This window comes from Cheilinus undulatus, linkage group 8 (genome assembly GCF_018320785.1).
Source record: "Cheilinus undulatus linkage group 8, ASM1832078v1, whole genome shotgun sequence".
Taxonomy (NCBI): Eukaryota; Metazoa; Chordata; class Actinopteri; order Labriformes; family Labridae; genus Cheilinus; species Cheilinus undulatus.
Window position 1 is genome coordinate 34,165,383 of NC_054872.1, and position 20,094 is coordinate 34,185,476.

Genomic DNA, 20,094 nt, shown 5'->3' on the forward strand with positions numbered 1-20,094 from the left:
TCTATTTCAAACAGAGAATCTATAAAACACCTGAATCACAACTGTAAAATGCTCCACAGCACAATTGAATAGTAAATACAATGCTGGAACTGACTATCAAAAGCAAATCAGTGAAGGCCTTCAACAAAATAAAAAGTAGAATATGAGCCTTTTATAATTTCACAATAAGAAAAGAAAGCAAACAAAAATGTTTGTGTCCTGATAGAGCCGACTCTTATTGTAGTAAAGTTCTTATAAAGTTGACAAGAATAAAACATGAATAAAGCAATAAAGTGAATGGAAAATCAAAAGAAAAGCTTGTGAAAACATCTCCACACCACATAAAGTAATACTTTGTTCTGACAATCATCTAATGCTTTGAACATAACCAGGGCCTGGCCTCTCTGAACCCCTATTATCTTTATGTGCCTTTAGATATCTCTAATGCAGTTTTAGACAATCATATATGATCTTTTTTTTATTCATACAGACAACAATCATAACAGATGATATCTAAAGACACTTTGGCAAAAGGGCAGCTCAACCCAAACTCTTTGTTATATTTTTGTTATACTTTGTTGTTTTATTTCTTTGCGTCTTTATGCAATGTTTTTTTAAAATACCCCTATTTTATGCATGAATCAAATGTTATTGCTTGTTTTCGTTCCCTATTTTGCCTGCTGCTCTAAACTATGGTTGTGTCGGTAATGGTATTTCTTTTTTTTTATCTGCTCACACACTTGTGAGAAATAGAAACATTGGACGCCATTTCTTAACTTGTTGCTATGTTGTCATTATAAAAACACATTTAAAAAGTCTCATCTGCTCTAGTGCTTCCTCACACACAATGCTTTATCATAATGATAGAGACATAGGATGTTGGGCCATCATTATCATTAACTGTGCAAACCAGTGGACCAAAAGAAAAGAGAAAAGCTACTAAACATTACGCATGGTAACTTTATACCAAAGCATTCTTGATCTAGAGGAAAAAAACAGAGATCATAAATGCCTGTAAAATACAGTAAACAGCCACATTGTTGCATCTGATAACCTCCCACTGTATCATTATTTTACACTGCTTTTTAATGTAGCCCATAACAACAGACACGCTGTTTTAAACAGGTTTAAATCCACCCCTGGAAAAATAGAAAATAGCAAATTAATGTAACACCAAAATTGCAATCTATCCTCAATCCAACTCTGAGCTCCTCTTGTCTCCTTCACTCACTCATCACTAGTATCTGAAATACAGAAGAGCTTTAGTCAAGACAAGTGAAACCAACACGAACAATTTGAATTGAATGTGTGGCTAAAGAGAGAAGAAATAAAATGAAGAGGAACATTTTTTTCTTACCAGTGGTGACACGGTGTTTGTCTGCAGCCTTGCGTCTGAGAAAAGACATTTTTTTCCACTAAGTTTAAGAATATTATAGGGTCATTGCTCATTTTAACACCCTAAATAGTCTGAATGAAAAACTTTAGCCTAGGACATAGATGTAGTTATTGATTTAAAGAGTTTACCAATGTCATCTGTCATACTGTTGGTCTCTTTGCCATGATAGGAGCTCATAAAGTATTAAAGCCCAGCCACAGACCTTATTTTGATGATGGTGCAGTAGGTTGTTGTTGCCATGGTTACTATTATCAGCACAAATACACCAAAAGCAATCAGCTTTATCAATAACATCTGTCCCCGTACCTTCAAAGTTGGTTCTGTAAAGAAAGAAAAACACTACAGTTAACAGTCAACGTCCAAACTGTGAACAAGTGTCAGTGATAAAATCAGCAGAAAAAATCAGAAATTAAATACAATTAATATTTAATTCTTATTTAATTAAATTAAATCAGAAGACATAAAAATGGGTAAAAAAACTGACAAAAAAAACCCAAAACAAAACCTGTGGCAGTACGTAAAAAGTAGCCCAATTCTGTCAGAAAACTGTGGCAACCCTGCCCCTGATCTAGAGAATAGAGGGCTCACCTATTTTGTCAAACCACGTCTGTCTCTCAGCCAAATCAGATAGGAAAACGAAAAAGAGCTAAATCACATTTTTTAAGCAGACATGTATGACCAACATCAGTAGACTACATTTGCAATGGTTTCTTGATGACTTTCACAATGTGAAACATGTCAGTCTAATAAAGTTGTTCTCTAATCTATAATTGTTGCTGGAGGTTTTTGTTTCCACATTGGCAGAATATATCACAGGGAAGATTAACACATAAAGATAAGACTTCTGGTTTGTATTTCAGGTCAACATTTCTACAAAGAACTCACCCTTTTTTAGTACAGAATGCTTTTATTCCTAATTTGTCCTTGCTCTTTTAGGCTGTACACTCAATCATGTCACTAGTGGGCCTTGATACCTGCTACAGCCGTCATACAGCAAACACGCACCCACAATCCACACTTTGAACAGTATGTGAAGTTTGGCTCCATTCAAGACATTTTGAAACAATATTCCTCTACTGAGTGTCTTATTTTCTTGCTGAGGTTTATGAGGAGATTTAACATGTGTAAATGTTAGATATGAATCCACAATCAGCAGTGAGTTATAAGGAAAGACTAGAAACAGCTTCATTGTTGTGAAGATAAACAGAACATTTATATCATTATGAACATTAAGAGATATAACTTTAAGGAAAAATAAGACATTAACATTAAATATACTGAAATGCGGGATAAAGAAATGAAGAAATTTGACCTTGAGCAAAAAACAAAAATGAACACAAAAAGAAACTACAATATCCTCAAAATAGCTGATTAATGATGGTTTGTTTTGTGTACCTACAGAGTTTGGGGTGCTCTGACGTCCCTGACCACAGTCATTTCCTCCAAACAGATTCACCCTCTGGTCTCTGCTACTCAAAAGGGATTCAAACAATCCAACCTTGAATTTAACACAGTTAACTCACAACAACTAACAGCCCCACAGAGTTGAAATGCTAAGCTAAACAGTTCATTTAACTGCTTTGAAATGTGCTAAAAACAAAAATGCATCTTGAAAGAAGTGTTATGCTGTGATGGCAAGGACTGTATGCCACCCTGCGCTAGGCTAAAACCACCAACAGGAAACCGTCTGAATGTCTGGCTGCTTCTGTTTCTTTTTTTTTTTTCTCGGTTCAAGAGCCTGTAAGTCCATGCAGAACTTTAAAGATGGTGAGAAGGTAGTATAGAGACACCTTGGAGCAAGACCAGCAGTGTACCTACTGCTCTGTAGTTTTTAGGTAAAGGTATGCTAGGTGGTGCTGACATCATAGTTATATCAGTCATCTTTTATAAATGTTTCCAGAAGCTGACAAGAGTACTTTCATAATGATAAAGTTCCTCTAAGATGCTTTTAAAGCTTGAGACATCATAGAGGTGCTAATAGTAACAAATGGTTTGATTGTAGGGCAATTAACATGAGACTTATCCTCAGAATACTGCAAACTGCATTTGAATTTGCATGCACGTGTGCACATCAGGTAAGCTGTGCGTTTTCAGTTGGATATAAAACAAATGCAATGAATTACAGCAAATTATTCATCCCTGGATTTCCTTCTTTCAGCTTTACATCGGTTTTGACTTTCTACTGAATACACTGTAATTCAATCTGCTAAACCCACACAAATTTGGTACTCACCTGAGATGTCTATGCTTGTTGTTCCCTCTGGTGAACCCTGAGAAAATGCTCAAGGGGTGCTGGTGCACTACAGAAGAGTTGAGATGTTTCTTTTACTCACCCTGAACAACAAGTCTGGTGGTTCCCTCCAGTGACCCATAAGGAAATGTTGAAATGATGCAGGTGTACAGTCCTGCATCTCTCATTTGTACATCCTTAATGATCAGAGATTGTTCCGAAATATTTACTCTGTCCTTCAGAAATGTATCACTGACGAAAACTTTTTCTTCACTCAAGAAAAAAACAATGCTGGTGGAGTCCTCTTCTTCTTGCTGCTTGAGCCTCCACTCAACCAGAGTGACTTTAACTTCTTGGTGTGTCCTGATGAACTGGCATGGAAGGGTGACAGCATGGCCCACATATCCAGTTACTTCAGGCAAGACTTGGATTTGTGTTGCCTCAAAAACTGTGGAATAAAACCTTGATTATACTAGTTTACACCAATTACAAATATATAACTGCTCGAGCAGAAGCTGTGTTGCTCTTAAAGGGAAGTTTCAGTCTTTTGAAAAAAATTAATTAATTCTATTAAACAGTATCAGCCATCTAAAATAAACTTTGCATTGAGCTTTGTTGACATGCATTTAGTCAGCTTTTGAAACATTTGACCACAGTTTTAAACATTTGCTCTTACCTGGAAGTAAAGTGATAAACATCTTCAGCAGAAGCAGACAGGAAATGTTGCAAGATGTCATGGTGGGACTCTCTGGAATGAGAAAGAAACGCACATTACAGGAAATCCATGAATCTCTATGTTTCCTTTGCTGTTTAAAATTGAGGTACAGAAAAGGAAATGAAATATGGGAAAGGAAGTTCATTTGATTGTTTAAAGTAGAAAAACTGGAGTAGAAAGTGACGAAAAAAGTTTCAAAGTTAGATTTTAGTCCTTAAACTTTATCGTCCTCTAAGGGAAACTTGCTTTGCCAGGCAAATAAAACATGACACATTAGAAACACAATGACACAAACTCATACACTACACTGAAATATCCTAAATAGTCCAAAAAGAGACAAACTAATGACCCAACATATGCTACCAAGATCAGGTTCACATTCAAGGTAGACAAAAAAGGCTCATGATGATGAATACACAGACATTCACCTGCTGCCGGACGCTGCTCAGAGCGGAGCGTTCTCACCTTTAATTTTTTGTTTTATAAGAAGAAAAGGAAATAAGAACACACAAATAATTTAGTGATAGAATTACTCAAGTACCCAACATATTATAACATGAATTATTGTGCCATTGAAATTAACATCAGTGTCTTTTTGTTGTACAAAAACCAGACATTGAAAAAAAAATATTCTCATGTAGGCTGTTGTTTAATGATCACTGCTCTTCTTCTCACAGCTTTCTGATTGTACTAATGTGGACCTACATTACAGTAGCGTCTTCCTTACTGTCATCTTCACTACGTGGCTTAGAATCAAAAAGATTTAAGATCAACACCTAAGAGGAAGAAAAAGCATGCAACCGTTTGACATCCCTACTCAGAAATATTGCACAACAATTGGAGCCTCAAAGTGTAGAACTCTAGAGCATTTTCTATGTAAAACAAACTTTTACAGACACTAATATTGATCTAATAAAGCCAACCTGAACATGAAGGAATTTGACTTTTAAATTCTGTTAACTCTGTTGACACAAATTACTGATAAGTTTATGGCTCAAGACTGAGTTGTCTGAGGAGTTTTATTTATAGGTTACCATCTTAGCCAGCTGGTTGTCAGTCCAATTAGTCAGGTAATCAAATATGACCAGTATCACTCTCACCATTCAACAGAAATGTAGCACAAAGAGATTTACATGCACAGAGTCAGAGATGGAAAAAGTAAACGACTATGGTACTCAAGTAAAACGGACAGTTACTCTGACTAAAGTGTACCTAAGTAAAAGTACTGGTCTATAAATCTACTCAAGTAAAAGTAAAACATCTCATTTAGAGTTTACTTTAAGTACTGACTAGATACTGAGGATTTATACAGTAAAATATAAACTCTCCTTAAACTAGTCCTCCAACCAGGATGAAAGTCACACCTAAAATAAAGATAGTAAAATACACAGAAAAATAACAAAATGTGTGAAATAAACTCATAGACAGTCAAATGTAACTCTTTCAACATGTTAATATTGGTCCACACAACATATATTTTAGTAACGCTTTTGAAAAAGTTAAAAATTTTATAGTATAACAGAGCTGCAATAACTCAGAGTCATCTTACAGAGAGGAAATACATACTGATGAAGAATACACAGTTCATTTTAGGTCATAACTCAGTGGATAACTTCACCCATGATGCAAATGTGTCTCACATCAAAAACAACAACAATCCACCAGAAACATGAACAAAAGAATTCCAGCAAGGGTCTTTGTACAACGCATCATCCAAATACATCTGAAACACAGCTAAATACTCTGCCCAAGGGCATGATGGGAAACTCTGCCCACAGATCCCCCAGATTTGAAAGTGCAGTGGACAGAGCTTAGATTGATTGACTGTTAGTTGAACTAACACTGGTGGGTCATCACTTTCTCATCCTTCAACTCAGAATGGAGTTCAAATTAACTCTGAAATGTTAACCCTGATATCAACACTCCAGTTGTTGCTGTTTTGGGATGTGGGGTCATTCCCTTGCTATATGCTGAGTAGTCAGCAGAGGTGGAAAAAGTACAAGATAATAGTACTCAAGAAAAGGTACAGCTATGCTGGTTAAAACCTAGTGAAGCAGAAGTAAAAGTACAGTGTTACAGTGTTACAGTGTTTTGCAACTACAATGTCATTTTATAAATATTTAACATGTAAAACTTGCTGTCTTACCTGGGATTGTGTCAAAGAAACACAGGAGTATGACGAGTGATCAGCTGTAAGTTTTAATGTTCACACCAACAGAGTCAACAAACAAACACAAACGCTGAATCGAATAAGGAACTATATAGACTGACAAATCTGAACTTAAATCTTAAGTCCTCTTCATTTCCTGTTTGATTGCTCCCCTAGTAGCACAGCGACCTCATGTGGTCTGATGATGGAAATGCAAAGTCATTGAATACTGTAAAAGTGAATACATGATCCCTGACAAGTTTTCGGGTCACAAATCAATAAAAATAGATTTGATCATGTGTATATTGTTGTTTATGTATATTTTGTTTTAACTGTGACCTGCTAAGGGACTGCAGATGTAAATATGCGTTAACCCTTTTGTTTCCTTCATTTGGACTACACTTTGTTGTCCCTTGGATCAAATTTGACCTGGCCTGGTTTCACTGTTTTGGGCATGGTTGCATAAAGCTTCAGCAGTTTCTGTGTTGCTTCATTTTTGCCAACATCTTTTCAGCTCATTCATACAAGTTTTACTCTCTTATGTTAAACTTCTGCTCAGCATACCTCTTTAATGTTAGATGATACTTGTCTTGAGTAAAAAAAAAAGAAAAACATTTTTGAATAATTTTGACTGTAGCTATGTTCAGAGGAACCTTTAATAGAAGATGATCACAACTAAACTGGTTTTAAATAGTGGCAAATAATCACACTTGTTGTCCTTGTTGGCCACAAACGACCCCATCTTGCTCTCCTCTTTATAAATTATTTGTATATCTGCTGATACTGGGTCAGAGTTTTAAAGCCGCCTGTTATAAGGACCGTTTTATTTTTATTAATGCAGTATATTGTCAATAGGCCCCATGTACATGCAAAACACCTCGTTTTAGTGTCAAATGTCGCAGACATTATGGTTAATTTGGATAAAATGACCATCATAGCACCCCTGGGTCATTTTTGACCCCAAACAACAAACACTCTACATTATTACAACACTCCCTTCATTTATGGTAATTACTGATCATGAAGGGGATTTTCAAAGTGTGTTGTAGTGCCCAGTCAATGTTATTTTAGGCACTGAAAGTGTGTTCAGAAAGTATTCAAACCCCCTATAATTTTTGGATTTCACTTGGATTTTTTGCAAATGAGGGCTTTCATGTGTTTTGCACTGAGGAGAGACTTCGTCCAGCCACTCTGCTATAAAGCTCAGATCAGTGGAGGGCTGCAGTGATGGTTGTTTGTCCTTCTGAAACTTTGTCCCATCTCCACACAGGACCTTTGAAGCTCAGTCAGAGAAGAACCTCTTTTACTAAGGTCCTTCTTCCCTGATCGCTTAGTTTGGCTGGGTGACCAGCTCTTGGAAGAGTCCCTGTTGTGCCAAACTTCTCCTTTCTGAGAATTATGGAGGCCACTGTGCTGTTGGGAACTTTGAGTGCTGCAGATTTTCTTCGTAGCCTTCTCCAGATCCGTGCCTTGCAACAATCCAGTCTCTGAGCTGTGCAGGCACTTCCTTTGACCTCATGGCTTGGTTTTTGCTCTGATATGCATTGTCAGATATGACGCCTTCTAGAGAACGGAGTGTGCCTTTCCAAATCATGTCTAATCAATTCAGTTTGGCACAGGTGCACTTAAATCAAGGTGTAGAAACATCCCAGCAAAGATACAGAGAAATAAGAGGAACCTGAGTTAAATTTCAAGTGTTTTTGCAAAGTGAATGAATACTTTTGTCACTGTGATTTCTTAAAATTATTTTAATACATTTGCAAAAAAATCTGTTTTCACTTTTTCATGATCGGGTGCTGAATAGATTTTTTTTTTTTCAACCATAGCATCAGGCTAACCTGACACACCAGATGGATTTGTTTCACACATCCAGTGAGAAACACGGAAACAGGCGTATCCATCTGCTTTTCAGGGTTAGCATCAGGCTGCAACAAAACAAAATTGAAAAAGTGAAAGGGTCTGGATAGTTTCACTGGATGAGGATTAAATTCATAAATTATTCCTGGCATATGTATTATCAAATAGAAAATCAGTAAAAATTGACCACAGGACAACATAGAGGTTAAGATAATTCTTTTAAAGATACGATGCTGATATATATTTTTTTATTTTGTTAAAATTGTACGTATGATTTTAAACACCAATGTTGCCATCTGATGCATTGTAAAAGTTCTCTGTATTTTATCTCAGACATACCCATCGACAGGTTCTTTACTTCCTCAGTGAAAGACAGGATATATTTTTTTTGTTTTCATCTACTTCCTGTCATGTCAGAACTCTGCCATTTAAAGGGAAAATGATGACACCAAAAATAAAGAAAGGTCTGTAAAAAAGGCAAACTTTATTGTTCCTCTTACAAAAACCTCTCTGGGATGAAAAAGCAGGGACAACTGACAGGACAGTGCACCGTTTATTCAAACTAACACCCCAGCGTAACAGATTAATAAGCATTAGGACTTAAATTTTTAAAGTACTGACTTTTAACATAGACTGATAAACCCTTTTGATTCAAGCAGGAACCACATGGCAGAGTATGTGTGTGATTATTTTAACACGTTCAGAGAAGTTGAAGTAATCAGACGCATAACACACCCACAGACTCAGACTGCCGGTAACTGCTGCTGTAAACCACTGATCATAGATAGAGACTGACTGTTTTTTGGGCTCAAGAGTCAAGTGAGATTTTACAAACCGCATTTTGTCACCTCTCAATGTTGTGCAAGCTCAGACTGCAACATCATGCCAATATGAATGTGAAATTAAAACTAAGCAATGATCTGCAGAAAGACTGTAACCAGATAGAATACAGAGTATGATCAACACGACCAAAACCTTTCCCAAAGTCTGTGCATGTCTGTGTGAAACATACAGCAATGCATAAAACTGCATTTCTACTTTTTATTTAAAGCTGCTACAAGTGTGAAAAAAAAGTCAGGATCAGGAAGAAAGAAGTAAAAATGTTATTGCACAAACCAGCGTAGCCTCAGACTTCCACTTACACGGATACAAACAACTCAACCATTGTGACAGCACACATGCATACAGGAAAAGACGTCATGCTCACTTAAAAACATGAGGTTCATATGAGTTGAATCAACAAGTAACAGGTTTTTAGACTTAATTTCATAGATTTAAATATTTGTAAGTTTGTTCCCTGTTTCTTTAGGAATGTGCAATTTTTGTCTTCCTCCTTTGATGATCAGACAATAAAAGAGGAACCAAAACTCTCCATCAGATCAGCTCACATGGTACTAATGTTGCCACAAGACTAACACCTGTGACCTGCCAATGAGTGACATGTGCTTTCACAAGAGACTATGCCTACCAAAATTTGAACATGTAGCTTGAAGTAAGCCACATGTAGACCCCTATTTGAGAATTTGGAGGTGTTGATTATGTCACACTACAAAATCCTTTGTTGTTCGTTGCACTCATATTCGGGCCCCATGTTTGAGCTTTGACGCTGGGGCCAAAATCTGTCTTAAGTCCCTGTAAAGTGATTAACAAGATCAGTATTTTAGGCTCGCTGTATGACAGACCACTGTGTTATGAACCACCAGGCATGATTTAAGACATGAAAAACATCTCTAAGTTCATAAAATTAATCTTCAAAATCATGAAAATTAGGCAGTCAAATCTGCTCTTAGATGGTGTGGGCACAACTGACCCCCCCCCCCCCCCCCCCCCCCAAAAAAGCACACCCACTCATGAGAAATACGATCCTCACTAATTAAAAAAAAAAAAAAAAAAAAAAAGCAACCCTTCTGATCAGAGCTGCCTGGCTCTGTGCCAGACCAGAAAGACAGAAGTTGGAGACTAAATTTACTGTTTTCTGGTACAAATCTCTCTTCTCTGTTATGATCTCTTCTATTAAGCCGTAGGCCATCATGACTGATGGATTATTTATCTCACAATGAACAAAAACACAGCATGTTAGCTTTCAATGAGGGCAGCGACTTCAGCTAAAAACAGACTACTGAGATGCTCCGTGTTTTTATATCATTGTAGTACTAGGGGGGCTAATTCCCCATCAAGACTGGTCTTGTCATGGGCTGAGATAGAACCAAACTGGGTACTCAAATTAAACTAAACTAGGAGAGAGGTGAACAATTTTCTAACAGTCTAAATAAAAAAAAAATCTGTCACACAGTATTTTCACACGTTTACAGAAACCTTATTCCAACATATCTAATGTGTTAAGACGCAGAGTTTGGATTTCACTGTACAGGGACTTTGATAGTACACAGGACTAGAAAGCTGCTGTGATTCTGTAGTGGACATATAGTCTGGGGTGGCTTACAGGGCTGAAACATCATTACTTGTTGATTTTACACCACCTGCATCACATGAATTTATTTGAGATAAGACATTGTTAACACTTTGACACACAAGCAATAAATGGAAATAAATTAATTGAAAAAATACATTTACAAGAATGGTGCTATTCAAATAAAAGGAAGATTTATAAACTATGTTTATGGTCAAAATATAAGAACAAATACAGAAACATTTGCCTCATGATAAAACCTGTGGACAACAATTGTAAAACATGCAGCAACAGTCAATGAATGAGGTTTCTCTTGTTTTCATACCTGTGGAAAGCCAAAATTGTGATTGAAATTGAAACTCGATAAATTACCCAGCCTTGGTAGCTAAAATGTTTGTGTTACTGATAATGAAACTGTGATTATCAAACATGTGAACTCAAACACGGCAGTTTCAGGAGCATGTTTCTGTCGTCCTTGAAGACTTGTCTGTGTCACTACAGCTCCGACTGTATCTTTTTAAAATCTACTGGTAGAAACGAAGATCTCAGAGTACATCACATCATCAGTGTGTACAGACTGTGTGAGACTGTCAGTAGACGAAGGAGTAGTGACTCTGGATGGTTTGAGCTTAACGTCAGAGTAGACCACATCCTACAGGTGGTAGAGAGAGAGAAAGTATGAAGAATTTAAAAATCTATTAAAAAAAATGTTTTTTTTTCTAAAAAAAAATGAGCACAACTGAACTTAGAAAGATTCAGTTTAGATTTTTAAAAAATGTAGTTTTACACCTGCTCTGAGTTCCTAAAACTCAGCCTTCCTTCTTCGTTTACTCATTTCATTCTTAAGAAAAAAATTCTGGGCTGATATTAAATCTGTATGCTGGCTGATGGATTAGCTTTTAGTTTTTTTAATTATGGATGGTTCTGTTGTTGTTCATCTTTTGCTTAGATCTATTAATTTATAATACAATACAATTTAAAACAACAGACCTAGATCTATCGTTTCAAACTGTGTTATGTTTTAACCTATTTGTACCCAGTATATTTCTGGCCCTTTCAGGTCACAGAATTAATGGGTATCAATATCACAAAAAGACCAGAGCCAAATAAAACTTCAACTAAAACTCAGTAAAAATGCTGAAGATGTAGGATTTTAACCACATATAAAGCAGCTCAAGTTTTTTTTTTTCCCCATGAAACTACAACCTTGAAGTTCGTGTCATCAGTCTTCATGCTCTGCGTGACTCTGTCACTGGATGAAGGTTTAGCCCTGGATGGTTTGTGCTTGACATCTGAGTAGGCCACATCCTACAAGAGGGAGAGAGAAGTAGATACCATGGAGACTTTACTGATCAGTTGAATCTTTGTGATAGAAGAAAATGCTTTTTATTCCCATTAAAAAAACTGAAAATATGTGATGTACCATACCGTACACCAGGCCTGAGCTCACCTGCTCTCGAACTATGAAAGATGGCTTGGTCACATCTCTCACTGGACTATTAGTGTCTAAAACAGAGCAGGTTTTAGTAGAGGGAAGTGAAACACAATGAAGTTTAAATCAATCAAATGCTACACAGAGACATAGAGAAGAGGAACTAGTGTTTTTTGGTCTTACCAATGAAGACATTGTGTCTAGCTGAAGAACCATCTCTGTGATTTAAAAATGCCATGGTTAGTTTTTCTGCACATGGATAATGACACATCTTTTCTCTATAATCAGAAAAACTGTGCAATATGAACTACAAAATACTAATTATCCAACCTTTAGAGTAAAAGTGAAACCAAAAACAAAAGCATTTGGAAACACTATAACCACCATGATCCTAAGAAAACCACCATACTTATAATATTTATACTTTTGTCTGGGCTGAAAACAATTCTAATTCTCAGTTTCTTTTTATGTACTTGAGAGCTTTCTATGTATTTAATAATAGGACAGTAGATAGTGTCAGAAATACGGATGAGAAACTGAGAAAGGAGCCACTGGTTAAACTCAAACCCAGGCTGCCGATATATATAGAGTGCGACCAAAATGTCAGGCCATCTGTGCCCCATATTAATCACAATTTAAACCTGTTTAACCAAAATTGTGTCTTCAAATATTAAAAAAAAAGACATTTTAAAGAATAACATAATTTTAATGGATATAAGTGATTTATTTTTAGCAAAGGGGGTAAATCTACAGTCTGAGAATGTACAGTGCCTATGAAAAGTATTAACCCCTTGGATGTTTTACCCTTTTATTGATTATATTAATCAATCATGGTCAATGCAACTTGGCTTTTTTAAAAGGAAAAAAAAATACAAAGAGAACCACTTTAATGTCAAAATGAAGACAGATTTCTACAAAGTGTTGTCAATCAAATAAAAAATATGTAAAGTAAAATTGGTGATACTAGCACCAACAGGCAGGATCTCTGTTGAATTAGGTCAGTCACTTTAAAGAGGGTGAACAAATCATATTGACCATTACTAATTCATAAAATCAATAAAAAGGCAAAACATCAAAGGGTGAATACTTTTTTATAGGCGCTGAAAATTACAATCCTTTAATTTAAAACTGTATTGAAAAATTATAGAAAAATAAAGGTTTAATATCCCATCATACCCTGAAGATATAAAATATTCACAAAGGTACATTATTTAGACACAGATTATTGTCCTTCTATCTTGGAAAAAAATGAATGTAATTTTCACCCATTGCCAAGTTGCATCCTATCTGTGCTTATTAAGACTTTATTCTCTCACACATGCACAAACCTTCTGATGAAGAGGAGGTAAACAATGGCTACAAGGATTCCTAACAGCAAGAGGACGGATATAACAATAGCTGACATCACCCCTGATGATAACGGCTTCTGTTCTGAGAGTACAAATATAAATAAGAAAGCAAGTGATGAATTTGAGATTAAAATAATCAATATAGTTTTAAGTTACCCAAGATGAGACTGAGATGTTTCTTTTACTCACCCTGAACAACAAGTCTGGTGGTTCCCTCCAGTGACCCATGAGGAAAGGTTGAAATGATGCAGGTGTACAGTCCTGCATCTCTCATCTGTACATCCCTAATGATCAGAGATTTTTCTGAAACATTTACTCTGTCCTTCAGGAATGTGTCCTTAACAGAAACACCCTCTTCGTTTGAGAAAACAACAATGCTGGTGGAGTCCTGTTCTTCTTGCTGTTTGAGCTTCCACTCAGCCATAATGATTTTAATGTTTTCATCTGTTTTGATGAATTGGTATGACAGAGTGACAGTATGGCCCACATATCCAGTTACTTTAGGTGAGACTTGGATTTTTGCTGCCTCAAAAACTGTGAAACAAAAAAGTCATCAACAATAAACGTACATGCTTACACCAGTCATAAATGTCGCTGCTTTACTAGGAGTTGTGCTGAAAGGGAAAGTTTCAGTCAATCAAAAGTAATACATATAAGCTATATTAATCAGTATTAGCCAGCTAAAATAAGAATTACAATGAGACACATTGACCTGCATCATAAAAAACATTTTACCATGGTTGTAAATATTTGCTCTTACCTGGCAGAAAAGTGATGAACATCAACTTAAGCAAAAGCAGAGATGATATGTTGCATGATGTCATGGTGTTACTAGGGAGAAGGACAGAAAAACATTTTACAACCAGAAAAGCACTCAGAGAGCGCCGACCTCTGCCATTAGCCCTATCTCCCAATAGTAAAGAATCCTTTGAAATATTCCTGGATCCAGACAGTGATCCGGATCACTCCCAAAATCTAATCAGTTCTTCCGCATGCCATTTCTGACATTTCCTGAAAATTTCATCAAAATCCGTTCACAACTTTTTGAGTTATGTAGCTAACAAAAAAAAAAAAAAAAAAAAAAAAAAAAAAACTAACTAACAAACTAACAAACAAACCCTGCCGATCACATAACCTCTTTGGTGTAGGTAATTATGAGGGGACATCTCTGAAAGTCAGACCTAGGTCCACATTTTCTTTGGCCTTTGAGTCTGTGGTAGATGAAAACAGATACCAAATATGTGGAATGAGTAGTAATTTGATCATTTTGAGTAGACAAACTGGAGCAAAACATGACAAAAAACATATATATATATTAATATATGTATACACACACACACACATATATATATGTATATATATATATATATATATGAGGTGTAGCGGTACGGGAAAATTTCAGTTCGGTACATACCTCGGTTTTGAAAGTCACGATATAGTACATTTTCGGTACAGTGATTAAAGCAAATAAAGAACATATTTTAATTTTCTTATTTCATTAAATTGTCTTAAAATAAATAGGCTGAATAAATTATATTTAAATTATTATAAATGCTGCTACCTCCTTCCAAAAGGTCTTCAATAATTAAAATAAATTATTAATGAATAAACACATTTTTGAATTACCAGGTTATTTTAATTGATATATTGACATATTTATATCGATTCCTTAAACACTAAAATTTCCCAGCCAAATTGAACACATCATCATACAACCTGTGTTAGCTTGTTAAGTATGCTAATGAACATCTACCCTGCTGATTTCAACACGGACTTCAGCGCTGGATTACTTTTTTAACCAATGGGACCTACTACAAAGTTTGGGACAACTTTTTGGCTGATAAAGAGGTTAGAGCCGTGTGAAATCTGAGGATAACTTTACTTATGATGCAGCTGCGATGATGGAGTCTCCTCTCCCCCTGCTCCGAGGCTGATAGTTAAAGGTACGCATTTAGAATTACTTTAAATCACAAAACCAGAGCACCATTGTTATAATAAAAAAGATCTTAAATGTTAAATTCATAATTGGCCGGTGAGATTTTTTGTTGTTCCTCCTCATTACAGTGACGTTCTTGTTTAAGTGGTGCCTTTTCAAATACTTTGATTGATCCGCTGGACAACCACACACCTGCTGAATAATGTCAGTGCTACTGTTGTTGTCTTTGTCCACTGTTGTATTTTACTGGGAAACAAAGTGTTCCTAAACAGGACACTTATATCTGGGAATATTCAGGCTGTTGCTGTCGTTTGCTGTGGTTGTGTGGTTGCCAGGACAGTGTGACAGTGAGTGGCGCTCTGGTTTTCCGTCTGTGTATGAACTTCGTTCCTTCCTCATGTATCTGTTCAGTACACTTCTGTACTGTACTAAGAAGCCTGTACTGAATGGGTACGGGATGAATGCACGTACCTTTACTAGTGTTATAGTACTCGAGAATGGTCTTGGTCTTAAGACCAGTCTCAAGACCACATTTTGAATGTCTTGGTATTGTCTCTGACTTGAGAGCATTTTTACTTAGTCTTGTCTCGGTCTTTTACTGCACCTGCAAAAACTCGGACATCAGTCCATCTTATTTTTGGTCAGAAATACCTCTGAACACTTACTTTAAGCCTCATTAACCTGAAAAATCTAGATAAACATCTTATTTTCAGATATTTACAATAACTCCAGACTTGTCAGTGGCTTGTAAATACATACAAAGATTTATTTTTTACAAGAGCTAAGTTGAATGAATTTGTTAAGACTTGAGATTTTTGCATGATATGCTTTGGAAGAGTTGCAGACGCCTTGTTTTGATCTGCTAAATTTATAAAAAAAAAACTAAAATAAAAGAGAGAATACTCTTTAACTGTTCAATCTTATCTCGGTGCACTCTGGTCTCAGGCAAGTCTTGGTCTCGGATAGTGTGGTCTTGAGTACAACACTAACCTTTACACCCCTAATATATATATATATGTGTGTGTAAATATATATATATTTATATATATATATATATATATATATATATGTATAGTTGTTTTATCCTTTATTGAGGAGAATTGCATGAATGATTTAGTCCAAACTTTTTGAATCTTGCTTGGGACAGGACAGTCACAACGCATGGGCTTTTACATGTTTGGATAAAATAAAACAATAACAATTATACTGATAAGTATAATTATCATGATCATTATTATCATTGTTAATATTATTGTTAAAAGGAAAACAGGTCTTTTGTGTCTTTTTGTTTTTTTCTCTTTTTAAATAAAAATAAAATTAAAGTAAACCCTCTAAAAAAAAGTTGGTTGACAGTAAATAGCAAACTTGTATTTCTATTTTTTTTTCTTTTTAAAACAAAATCTACTTTTTATTATTCAATAGGCAAGCTGTTTCAAAACCACACGGACCGTCCTACACCTTACCACCTCACCGACCTTAAAAACTATTTATATGTGAGACTTTTAATCATCACATAAATCAAATTTCAGAATAACTGATTACAGGAAAAGGGTTACCTGGTGAATTAGCGTCAGGCTATGTTCTACAAATAAATGATAATTTGACTGAAACCAACAGGAAGAGAAACTTACGAAGTTCCAGAGAGATTCGTGCTCGTGCATCTGTCCAGCACACAGAGGAGGCTCGATGTGTGGCAACAAGAGAGAAGTCTGAAATATTATAGGAAGAAAATAGCAACTAGCTTATCAAAGAGGAACATGGAGGTGAACGCCTCTATCTCACTGCCTGATGGACATGTGTCACAGCTCTCACTGACAACTGTCTCTGCAAAACTACAGAGCATGAAAAAGATGTTTAAAAATAACAAAGTGGACAAACACCTGTCTAAGATTTAAACGTGACTGAATAAGGCAAGTTACCTTTGAAGAAAAAGAAGATCATTACCACGGCAGAAAGCGTTTCCATTTCTCAGCACATTTCCCCAAAATCTAACCACCAAAAACTGTTTAGTTTTGAATATATTTTAGTGCACAATCTGCAGAATTTCTGCGGTTTTTCCCTCTGGCACACGTCAGGTACCCACCAGTGGAAACAGCGATCCCATGTGGTCAGAAGGTGGTAGTACTTCTAAAGAAACAGCATATTTTGTCAGCCATTTATTGCCTAAGTAGAGCAGCTACTACATGCGAAATAGAGTTAGGGTTGTGATTTTACAGCTGTTTATCCTCAGAAGCTTTGTGTTACAGCTGGTAGTTTAAAATGATGACACTAATGTTCAGGTGATGGTGAATGAAATTCTTACATCTCAGTAGCTCTAGTGATACATAGATGGATGTCTAGAACCACAGATTTTTGAACTAAATGTATAAATAAATGAAAAAACAAATTAATGTGATTCCAAAACAAACAGACAAGCAAGTAAACAAAAAAACAAACAAACAAAAAAACAAAAAACAAAACAAAACAAAACAAAAAAAATAGACAAGTGACTCACAACTTTCAATAATTTCCTTTGAAATGACTGTAGATCTATGGGAAGCAATTCATTAACAGCCACTCCCTGGCTGTGTGTGAGATGCTATTCTATATTTAACAGCAGCCCTACAGCTGTTGTTCCTCTTTCTGTAAAGGAGGAAATGGAGGAGTCAAATAAAAAATAACCACTGTTTAAGGTTGAACTCCAGAATTTAAACACCACCTGCACAACATAACTTTTCACATTATAATGTGATTTTTATTATTGGAACATATAACATAACACGTTGTCACATGTTCAACCACAGAGTATTTGGAGCGAGAATTGATTTTGGGGAAGGACAAATTAAAGATTATGACCCATTTACACAATTCAGTCAAGCTCTACTAATGTTGGATTAAGACATGGTGAGAAAATGCTGTTAATTTATAGGGTTTAAACTTCACAGTTTAAGTTTTTCTGTTTTAAAAAAAAGGGCTGCACCACGGTGCAGGAGTTAGCGCTGCTGCCTCATAGGAAGTAGGTAGCTGGTTTGTTACCCTGTCAGGACCTTTCTGTGTGGAGTTTGCATGTTCTCTCCATGCCTGCGTGGGTTCTCTGGGTACTCCAGCTTCCTCCCACCACCAAAACATGCTCATAGGGTTAACTGATCACTCTAAATTGGCTGTAGGTGTGAATGTACCCTGCCTCTTACCCAGTGACAGCTGGGAGAGACCCCAGCACCCCCGCAACCCCCAACAGGACAAGTGGTATAGAAAAAAGATGGATGGATGTTTTAACTAGGGCTGTTTCCATCAAAGCATTTGCTTTCAGTGCCCATAATTTGTGTATTTATTTTCTTAAGACAGAAGCAGAATGAAGGAGGAGCTGGGGTGGAGGAAGGTTACAAGAGCAGCTTGCAGAGAGCGCGGCAGAACAATAACATTGTGCCAGCATACTTGTTTTATATTGGCTCAGCAAAGTCACTTGTTACTACAGGAATAATGGGAATTAAAACCAAACCATTTAAATACTCATTAAGAGAGCTTCTGTTGCTGAGTTTTACTTCCCTGAATATGAGTATTTTTAGCCTCTAACATTATGAAAATAAAAAGAATTCTTTTTTAAAAATTTTCTTTGCTTTCCCTTTTTCTTGTGGTTTTTTTTTTGTATTTATTTTCAAACATTGTTATTAATCCTAATCCTTTTATTTTATGTTCTCTGTCATTTAAAATTTGAGCTGAAAAAACAAAGTATTTTGTTATGTTTTGATTGAAAAATTAAAATATTTTTTGATTAAATAAAAATCTAAAGCACCCAACATCAAGCCTTGATCAACCTCCTTAAAATGACTTTAGTGTTAAGCGGCGGATTTAAATATCTTGTTTTGGGTCACAGAATCTGAAGACTAGAGTTGGGAGCTGGTGCAGCTCATGTTTGATATAAAGCAGTTTAGCAAGCATCTTAAATCCAACACCAATGACTTTAGGTCAAATCTCCTAAAAAAAAAAAAGCTACATCTCAGAAAAGTGATAATTATCTCCACCAATCAGAGCTGATCAGCCTCAGGTGTTCATCAGGGTAATCAGGTCAGGGATGCAGAGCTTCATCATTTCAGTCAGTGGAGCTGAGCTTGTTTCCTGCATGTGAATGACTGGTCTAGAGTCAGGAATAACAAGTGCAGCAGATGCAGCTCTGCATCCTACACGGAGGAGCCGGAGATGGATTAAACACTATAAATGTGTTAGTATTGTCATTTTCAAAACATATACATGCCAGTACAGATCTCTATATTAATGCACAATGGAAGCAGCCTTTATATTTCTATGTAATCTGTTTCAGTGCTGACTATCTGGAGCTGAAAAAGATGACAGCATAAACGCTCTTCTTCAGATTGTTTCTAATTCCAATGGATATTTCATCAGGTAAACTTTGACAGGCCAAAATCATTATTTGAATCAGACAGATGGTCAAGGAGGGATGGCACTCAGAACATTTACTGAAGTACACTTTAGGAAGGAAAAATTTTTTTCCTTCCTAAAGTGTACTTTTTATTTACTATCTTATGTATTCTACACCATAGACCCTTGCATGTTTTACCAGGCTTCAAGCTTGTCGGGTGGCCAGTGTTGAGCTTGATTGGTTTACATGATTCCTACTAAGAAGGTAACACTCTGATGTCTGGA

General features: G+C 36.1%; 2 protein-coding genes across 2 annotated transcripts; both read right to left on the bottom strand.

Annotated features, from left to right (window-relative positions):
- Positions 1-1,449: 1,449 nt before the first annotated feature.
- LOC121514306 (nectin-2-like) lies at positions 1,450-6,571 on the bottom strand. The gene is made up of 4 exons (XM_041794469.1): positions 6,467-6,571; positions 4,282-4,353; positions 3,709-4,053; positions 1,450-1,695 (listed from the first exon to the last, which is right to left on the bottom strand). Exons 2-4 carry the CDS (start codon positions 4,340-4,342, stop codon positions 1,559-1,561), a joined length of 543 nt encoding a protein of 180 aa, XP_041650403.1. The 5' UTR covers positions 4,343-4,353; positions 6,467-6,571; the 3' UTR covers positions 1,450-1,558.
- A 3,683-nt stretch (positions 6,572-10,254) lies between these two features.
- LOC121513884 lies at positions 10,255-17,474 on the bottom strand. Its single transcript, XM_041793897.1, has 9 exons — positions 17,373-17,474; positions 17,085-17,162; positions 14,278-14,348; positions 13,707-14,051; positions 13,497-13,599; positions 12,352-12,386; positions 12,187-12,242; positions 11,943-12,044; positions 10,255-11,388 (listed from the first exon to the last, which is right to left on the bottom strand). The coding sequence occupies exons 3-9, from the start codon at positions 14,339-14,341 to the stop codon at positions 11,254-11,256; spliced, it is 840 nt and encodes a 279-aa protein (XP_041649831.1). The 5' UTR covers positions 14,342-14,348; positions 17,085-17,162; positions 17,373-17,474; the 3' UTR covers positions 10,255-11,253.
- Positions 17,475-20,094: the final 2,620 nt, after the last annotated feature.

Bases quoted from the DNA above. Each gene is read 5' to 3' on its own strand.
- LOC121513884 (XM_041793897.1), bottom strand. From the start codon at position 14,341: ATGACATCATGCAACATATCATCTCTGCTTTTGCTTAAGTTGATGTTC. The intron at 12,243-12,351 runs GTAAGACCAAAA...GCTCTGTTTTAG, and splicing joins TAGACACAATGTCTTCATTG to ACACTAATAGTCCAGTGAGA. The intron at 12,045-12,186 runs GTGAGCTCAGGC...TCCCTCTTGTAG, and splicing joins CTTTCATAGTTCGAGAGCAG to GATGTGGCCTACTCAGATGT.
- LOC121514306 (XM_041794469.1), bottom strand. From the start codon at position 4,342: ATGACATCTTGCAACATTTCCTGTCTGCTTCTGCTGAAGATGTTTATC. The intron at 4,054-4,281 runs GTAAGAGCAAAT...TTTATTCCACAG, and splicing joins GTTTATCACTTTACTTCCAG to TTTTTGAGGCAACACAAATC. The intron at 1,696-3,708 runs GTGAGTAAAAGA...CTTTCTTTACAG, and splicing joins CACCAGACTTGTTGTTCAGG to AACCAACTTTGAAGGTACGG.